General features: G+C 39.3%; 1 protein-coding gene across 1 annotated transcript; it reads right to left on the minus strand.

Moving 5' to 3' along the window:
• Positions 1-2,336: 2,336 nt before the first annotated feature.
• On the minus strand, positions 2,337-8,603 carry LOC136687501 (CMRF35-like molecule 5). Its single transcript, XM_066661958.1, has 6 exons — positions 8,456-8,603; positions 7,859-8,203; positions 6,790-6,882; positions 4,338-4,457; positions 4,028-4,083; positions 2,337-2,977 (listed from the first exon to the last, which is right to left on the minus strand). Exons 1-6 carry the CDS (start codon positions 8,490-8,492, stop codon positions 2,753-2,755), a joined length of 876 nt encoding a protein of 291 aa, XP_066518055.1. The 5' UTR covers positions 8,493-8,603; the 3' UTR covers positions 2,337-2,752.
• Between the last annotated feature and the right edge of the window lie 584 nt (positions 8,604-9,187).

Below are 9,187 nucleotides of genomic sequence, written 5' to 3' on the forward strand. Positions count from 1 at the left end.
TCAGATCCCTGATGGTCACAGTGAACTCCATCTTCTCCCTGTCGTCCTCAAGAGAGAACTTTTAATCTGCAGACCACCCCCTGTTCTTGCCCTCTCTCACAATCTGCACCTTTTCTCTGCCTTTGCTGAAGTATTTGGGGTATGTCTCAGATCCTCTCTTGTACGGACAGTGGACAGACACATTTCCTCCTAATGGTGCTTTCACTCTGAGTCCTGCAGCCACCACACAGTGAAAGACTTGGAGAAAAATAAAGAGAGAAAACCATTTGATAATAAAATGATACATGATTTATTGGATGATATGATGCAATTGTTTAGCACCAACATCTGTTAGCAAATAACTTTTCTGGTCAAATATACAGTTAGCAACTTGGAAGCCTGAAGAAACCGCCCTGTAAGAGTTGGGGGAGAGTCCTTTCCAAGAACGCTAAACAATGATGCTTATAAAACCAGACTGAGGAAGTAATAACACACTTGTATAATTTAAGGAAAGAATGAAGAGCAAAAGATAGCACTCACCTGTGAGAAGAGTCAGTGTCACTGCTGTGATGTTCATGCTTCTCCTGCAGACAGGACAGAACATCCAGAAAGATCAGTGATTTTATTTGAATTGGTGAATTGTGGTTAAATCATGTTGAAAATAAAATTGATGAAGGCAAATACCAGAAAACAATGATATAGACCTTAGGACAGCTGCAGCTACTGCTGCAAATCTGCGAACCCTCAGGCTGAGTTTGTATGTACGATGATGTAGGAAGTGTGCAGAAGTGTGAGCGGTGGTTTAAGTAAGACAGTGAGTGACTGAGGGAGTGGGCAGGGGAGGGGGCTTGGACAAATCATTGCCCTTCATGACCCTTCTACATTTTCTGGACAGAAAGTTATTGTACTGAGTAAAAGTAACCCCAAAGATACAGCAGTAGACTGAGGGTTTAATTGTGTGCCTTACACTTTACTAAAGTGCATGACTTTTTATGTTTTTTTTTTTATTCCAATATCTATGTATTTAATTTGTTACAAATAACAGGTCATTTCAAGAATGAATACGGCCAGCTACAGTGCTCAATATTCACCCGTTCATATATGTTTGATCACATTTTCTGTGGATTGCAGGAATATTTCAATGCTGCAGGAGGCTGCACCATTTATGATGTAAACACATAAGTAATCAAAATAATATCACACACAGAACTGATTTGCTATTTGATTAACATCATTATTAATTACTGTGAGATTTCCATAGGAGAGTGACCAAGTTATTTTTCTACATTTTTAGGGTGTGGCTAAAGTTAGCTTTGGTGATGTCAGTTCCCCCACAGAACCAATCACAGCAAGGAATACATTATGACCCTCACCTCAATTTATGGGCAGTGTCTGTCTGACATTCAAGACTCTAGAACTGCAACACAGGCCTCTGGCTGCCTCCAACTGACAGGTTACATATGGCATTATGTGCACGGTGACAGGGTACAACATGGACCCTCAATTCAAAGTCAACCGGTTGCAGTGTGTGTATTCTCTAGATCATAGATTGCAGTTTCATTGCTGGTTTCTTCTCAGCTCTCATCAGCTGTAGGGCTGTCCAACCCAGGCTAACTCTACTAGCTTCTCACTAGTGCTAAATCTCCCCTACTGACATTTTGTTTACGTTGCTATGGTAACGCTGTTACAAGTTCTGTGGTTTGAGCTGCGCTCGCAGCTCAGAAAAGCTTCAGAGGATTTCTGGAAATTATAATCAGCAATACATATATTGACTTTATGTGTGTATTGAATATAGCACTGGGTGTAGCACAGAGTCCATGGCACGTAAGACTAACATGCATTTTCATAAACTGAAATATGGGTAGACCACTGCTTCAAATGTAAACGGGAATATGAGCAGTTGCCATGGTGATAGGGGCCCTGCTGTATACTATCTTTCTATTGGCTGCACATGTTGTGTGCTGAATAAATGTGGATTTAACTCCCACTTCATTTCGCACTTGCTTTAACACAGAGTAAAATCACTACACACAGAATTGAATTAAATATTGCAATACTGTTTTTGAGACCTGTGCCAGAACTTGTGTTAGGAATCTTGCCCAGGGACTCTACTACTGTATAGTTGTGTATTTACCTGAGTGGGGAACTGAAGCCTAGCCGGTTGTATTACCCTTTCTCTAAGTATGTATGTTTTTTATTTATTTTTTCTCATGTTTATTACACTTGTACAGAGAAAAGTAAGTTTCTGGAAACTTTATCACACACTGATGTGGCTAACATTTCTCTATAGGCAATAAAAGGCTTTTCTTTCTGTTATAAAATGATTATACAGATTTATGACATCAAATGTGGTGCAGTTGTGCTCTCCATATTATTTTATTTTGACATGTCATATACAAGCATTGTACAGTTAGGCCCATTACTGAATGATACCCATGAATGTGGCTAGAACATTTCTACTTTAAATTTCAATCATATGGGAAGGCTGCTTGAGTACCTTCCCCAAACTACTGCATTAGAAGTATTAAAATAATCAAGAAGCTCCTTTAGTTTTGTGTGAAGTCAGTTAATCTTCTGAGAACATCCAGCATCTCTCAGCACAGCATCTGAGACCGGAGTGCTTTCACTATGATGATTGTTAGTAGTTAAGTAAATAGACTAAATATACTTCAATGGAAAATAATAAAATCCCAAGTTCCTTGTATATGAGTAACTAATGTGACACTGCATGTCTAAAGCACACCACTCATGAAAGTGTTAGGAACATACAGTATCATCTGGACGTCTGATCTAAAGTGTGGTAGATTGGGTCTTGCAGGGAGTCCACTCTGAGGTGTTCGTAAACATTGCTACCCTGAGAAGAATGAGGGAATATACAGTCTGGATGCACACAAGGCTGGACTGTGTGATGAGGTTTTATTTGTGAAGGAGGTGAAGTTTCATCATCTACAGCTGAGTTCATCTGAGCAGCAGCAGGTTTCACCCTCATACATTCATCCTGTAAGAGAGAACATAATTTCAGACAGCAGGGTCAGTGTGTGGCCTCTACAGCATTCACATGATCACATGATTACTAGGTCAGAGTTATAATCTCAAAGCCCCTCATCATGTGCTTTAAATTCAGGATCACAGTGTAATAATTGGTGAATTTATAGATATTTGACATGTTTTATAGCCTATATAAGACTTGGAATTTCTGATGAGTGTAGGTACATTTATATTATATTTAGATTTAATGAAACAAATTTGAAATAATACATTTATGTGTAACAACATTGTCTGATGGGTGGCACGGTGGTGCGGCAGGTAGTGTCGCAGTCACACAGCTCCAGGGACCTGGAGGTTGTGGGTTCGATTCCCGCTCCGGGTGACTGTCTGTGAGGAGTTGGTGTGTTCTCCCTGTGTCCATGTGGGTTTCCTCCGGGTGCTCCGTGTGTTCCTCCCACAGTCCAAAAACACACGTTGCAGGTGGATTGGTGACTCAAAAGTGTCCGTAGGTGTGAGTGAATGTGTGTGTGTCTGTGTTGCCCTGTGAAGGACTGGTGCCCCCTCCAGGGTGTATTCCCGCCTTGTGCCCAATTATTCCAGGTAGGCTCTGGACCCACCGCGACCCTGAATTGGATAAGCGGTTACAGATAATGAATGAATGAATGAACATTGTCTGATAGTTTGAATGATATTCTCTACATGATGCACAAAATGAACTGATCTAAACATAATTTCAGTAAATATTTGATCTAAAGCCTCTTCTACAAACAAAACAAACTGCAAATTCAACTCCAAGCCTAACCCTAGCCCTAACCCTAAACCTAAGCCTGACTCTAACTCTAAGATCCAGAAAGTCAGGAGCTCAGAAATGGATTCTAAGATAGCTACCAATCGTAACCAATCATAAACTAGACTTGTTTATGACTGGATAGAAAGAATATTATTGCTTCTAGTCTTATGTGTCCTCACTTTTGGAAAATATGGCACAATTGCAACTTGCTCACAACTATAATTAAATTTGTTTATTCTGTTTTTCTTATTGTGGGTTCACCAGATGCACCTCTGCATGTTCACTGTTGGCCATTTCTCTCCAGGGGCAGCAGGCAGGATGTATAGCTGAAAAAAAGAGTAGCTGTTAGCTGCAATGCTACATTTGAAAGTACATGACATACTATGACATCATAACTAGAGCAAGTGTACTTATGATTTTTATACATTTATTATTATTATTATTATTAATTTATTTATTTTGGGCTTGGGAAGAAGAATTACATTACTCCAAAAGCCTCATTTTACAGACAGGCTGAATCAGCCAAATCAGAGGTTCAGCAGATGGGGATATATCTGGTTTATAATAATGAGGAAATTACCTCGTGCTTCACTGTTATTGTTCCTCTTATTCATGATAAAAATAGCACTCGTGATTCCACACATCAGCAGCACCACAGCGAGACAGGCACAGAGATACACCCACTTGTCTGAAGAAGTGGCTTAAAAAAAGACATGATTAAATAAATCTCTCTGGATATTTAGGAGATGATGTTAGATCAGGGTTACACTCTTTATAAAAGAAGCTGGATGACATTCAACAAAGCTATGAGTGTCTTTTTAAGGAACACATAAAGGAAAGGAGTGTTTATAGACATGAAATAATATGGAATTTAAATTTTACAGTTATCACTATAAAGTTCAAAAATACATATACACACATTTAAATAATAATTGATTTAAATAATAAATTTAAAAATAACCAAAATGACCAGCACTGTATTTGATTATTTAAACAATATTTAAACAAAAATAGCCCTAAAAGGAGATAATCATTTGTTAGGTTTAGTTTAACAGATGATCATTATCATAACTCATAATGATGATCAATATCATAAATGTATCATCCATCCATCCATCCACTATCTACCTGCTGCGCCACCGTGCCGCCCTATAACTGTATCAACATAATTTTATTGTGGAATTTCACTTACTACAGAGGTGAAACGGAGGTCCTTTTTAAAGACAAGTTGATTTCAAACAGCTCGTAAAGCACAAAGAAAAATGTGATTTAACACGGAACGTAATTTTGGTAGCAGAATTTTATATAGCACTGTTTAAAAAAAAATAGATTTATCCTCAATTTAAGGTGGGATGGAAAAATCATCCATCCATTATCTGTAACTGCTTATCCATTTCAGGGTCTTGGTGGGTCCAGAGCCTACCTGGAATCATTGGGCGCAAGGCAGGAATACACCCTGGAGGGGGCGCCAGTCCTTCACAGGGCAACACAGACACGGACACTTGAGTCACCAATCCACCTACCAACGTATGTTTTTGGACTGTGGGAGGAAACCGGAGCACCCGGAGGAAACCCACGCGGACAACACACCAACTCCTCACAGACAGTCACCCGGAGCGGGACTCGAACCCACAACCTCCAGGTCCCTGGAGCTGTGTGACTGCGACACTACCTGCTGCACCACCGTGCCGCCCATATGGAAAAATCAGTAATTTATAATTATAACAGCACTTAAAATCAAGGACGTAGCATTAGCACAGACAGAAGTGATGTGTCCCCACCAATATTTAACGATTATTAAATTGCCCTCACCAATAATTTGATCCATTTCAAAAAAAAAAAAAAAAAAAAAAACAATCTGTCAACTTCTCATTAACCTAAAGGTGCAGAAAGGGTTAAATCGCATTCTCTACTCGAGTCCTACCTACACCTAACACTTATGGCCAGTGTGATTGGCTGTGCCTTTCCCTCCCTACCTGAGACTCTGTAGCTACATTTGGTTCTTATCAGTTTCATAACTAGAAGGAAAACTTTCCAGTAATATGTGAGACTCACTGTGCATGGCTTAGGTGCATCATGGGTGACACATGGGAGTCAAAAGTGAGTGAGCATGGCAGCAAAAAAGAAGAAGGTGGACATAAGGAGTGGTTTTTCAAAGAAACCTATAAGTCACTTACAGTGAAGTTCGCTAATGAAATTAGTCCATCAGAATAACGTTAACGGCAAGGCTACAATCGTCTGTAGCTATGAATAACATGGTTTGGAAATTAAATGCATAACAAACTGCCAACTTCTTTTTAAATAAGTTTAACATTTATTTATCATTATATAATTATATAACTAAATTATGAATCATTATTCAGAATAATTTAAATGCACGTAGAATAGCGTATGTGCTATATCAGTCTTTTATTGTTTTGTTTTTTTTCACTGAGCAAAGGGAAAACTACTAAAAAAAATAAAATAAAAAACGCAATTCGCAATTGTGCTGGGTGTAGATTCATAGGTCACCACCAATGTCAAGAGCAAATCTACACCCTTGCTTAAAATGGCAACCTTTAAGGTGGAAAGTTTGTAATTCTGGCTAAAATGTGTTCCATTTTGCTGGAGATGTCTTGTTTGTCATTAAACATGAAATAAAATGAATAAATCAGCACCTCCAGTTAAATCAGTTAAAGCCCATTAGCTTACTTTTCAGTCTCTCCGGTGTGTTTCCCAAACTCACCTGCATTTGGGAGGTTGTTTGTAACTTCGGTTGACACTGTAACTGGTGAGGTTTATACACCTCAGTAACTAACAGTAAAACAGTATCACCCTCAATCTCAATATCAGCCTCTATTAACGCACTTGATTCAGACCATCGACAAGGACTTAAAGACTTGACATGAGAGTGTAGGAGGGCATACATATGTTTGCAGAGCTGTGAGCAACCAGGAAACCAGTCTGCCACTTCTGCAAGAATGGAAAGTCTAAGATGGGGAACTGAGAGAAAGAAGTGTTGTGGTATGGCATAAATAAACAGAGAGGCTGACCTGTGTGGGCTTTATCACCATTCGTAGCCAGTGAGAGATGAGGCTCACTCCACCTTGAAGTGAAAGGAGATGGTGAGGTGTGGAGAAGAGAAGCTGAAGAGAGTCACACAAAGTCAACATGTCAGTTTCCATTGTCTAAAGTCATATATAAAATCATTGTCTTCAGTGTCTGGGTTCTCGTAATGTGTTTAAGAGCAATTTCTACAGTTTTCAACTCCTGTTTGCCTAAATAAAAAAAATTGGGCTGTGACCGTGTTTTTAAGGACACGATTCATGCAAGAAATTCTTTCTGAGATCACAGCGCAGAGAGAATATATCGGTACTCATTACCTTTGTCTAGCTCAAACTAGGGGAAATGTTAGTGGGCAGAGTACACTGCATAAGATACATAAACCAGTGGGGCATTAGACACAGTAGGCTATTTTACTGCTAGCCATATTTATAAGACTGTGAGACCTAAACCGGCCTTTCATGATGTAAACATAAAAGATTAATAAGTGTCAGTTATCATAAAAGCCTCATATGAGAAGCTCATGCAACACTGATTATTAATGTAATGTTTTTTATACATATGAGGTGTACAACCTGGTATTGTGTTTAAAACATATACTACTTACAAACCATTTCTATGTTAACATTGTCCTTAATAGGTTAAGGACACTGCTTCAACATATTTCCTGTTTATTGTACATTAACTAAGGGAGTCCCAGTCCAGTTGTGGCACTGTTTCACTACATACACCCAAAGCCTCTGTTGTTTACCAAAAGGAGAGCTACAAAAAAGAGCAGAACCCTCTGTTAGTGATAGCATCACACAAACACAACACACTGCTTTTCTAACTTTCTGGATTCTGAGGTTAGGCTTTAGGATTAGGGGTATGGTTAAGGTTATGATGCTTTTTTACCGCAAGGTTGACAGATATATACATCTCATTTGTACACTATTTACTAATTCTTGGAATACACTGTTAGTTAAATATGGACATTTACACATTAATACCAGTCTAGAAGGGTACAATCCCAACAATACTTTAGTACTTTTAAACTCACTTTGGTTGTCAGTATCTCACCTTGTCCTCTGGATGGAGGATATTGAACAACGTCCAGGATGACCTCAGTGAGCTTATCTGACCCACACGTGTCCACTCCACACCAGTATTGTCCAGTGTCCTCCATTTTCAGATCCCTGATGGTCACAGTGAACTCCATCTTCTCTGTGTTGTCTTTGAGAGAGTACTTTACATCCACAGACCACCCCGAGTTCCTGCCCTTTCTCACAATCTGCACCTTTTCTCTGCCTTTGCTGAAGTATTTAGGGTATTGCTCAGTTCCTCTGTCGTACGGACAGTGGACATATGCATTTCCTCCTAATAGTGCTTTCACTCTGAGTCCTGCAGACACCACACAGTGAACAACTGAGAGAAAGAGAGAGAACATTATCAGAGATATATATGATTAGGTGACAGTTTAGTGGAAATCATGGTGTATTGATTTGTGGAGAGTTTAGCAAAAATGTTCTACAGGAATTTCAAAATATCAAGAAATAATCTTGTAAGAGTTGGAAGAGTTCTGTCGCTTAACAGTGATGCTTATGAAAGCAGACTGAGAGAGTACAAACACCCTTGTCAGATGCAAGGACAGAGTGAAGAGCAAAAGGTAGCACTGACCTGCAAGAAGTGTCAACGCCACTGCTGTGTTGTTCATGCTTTTACCTGCAGACAGAACTACCCAGAAATGTCAGTGACATTGGTTGAGTTGGTTTTCAGTTGAAAATGAATGCGATGAAGAAAAATACCAGCCAAAAACTTACACACAACTTAGACTGCAACTAGAGCAGCACACATTCAGCAAGATGTAAAATGACAAATAGGAAGTGAGTCGAAGTGTGTTTGAGAGAGTGAGAGGGCGTGGGCAGTTCATGTACAAATACTTACCCTTCATGACCCTTATACAAAGTCTGAATTGTTGTACAGTGTTAAAGGATGTCCACATTTACAGCGGTAGTCTGAGGGTCCAACTGTGAAGCCTTATCAGAAGCAAAGTTAATCTTGAATCCAGCCTGGTCTCAAGAAGAATCTGATGAACGCATTTGATGAAAATGTGTGTCCACAAAATGGACAAATTGGACAGTGATGCTGCACTTCCTGTGCAGCAATAATGGCAGGTAAACCTTTCCAGGAACTGTAAATCCACCATGAACATAATGTTGGATCGCTTCATATCTGGAATGTTGCTGGGTTTCCTCACATGGAACCAGTTCCATTTTCTTCAGGATTAAGACGAGGACATTTTTATTCATTTATTAATTTATTCATCTTTTATAACTGGTATCACTGTGTTCAGAGCAGGAATACACCCTGGACAGGACTTAACCTTTCCTGATATTAATCACCTCTCCT

This window comes from Hoplias malabaricus, chromosome 2, assembly GCF_029633855.1.
Source record: "Hoplias malabaricus isolate fHopMal1 chromosome 2, fHopMal1.hap1, whole genome shotgun sequence".
Classification (NCBI taxonomy): domain Eukaryota; kingdom Metazoa; phylum Chordata; class Actinopteri; order Characiformes; family Erythrinidae; genus Hoplias; species Hoplias malabaricus.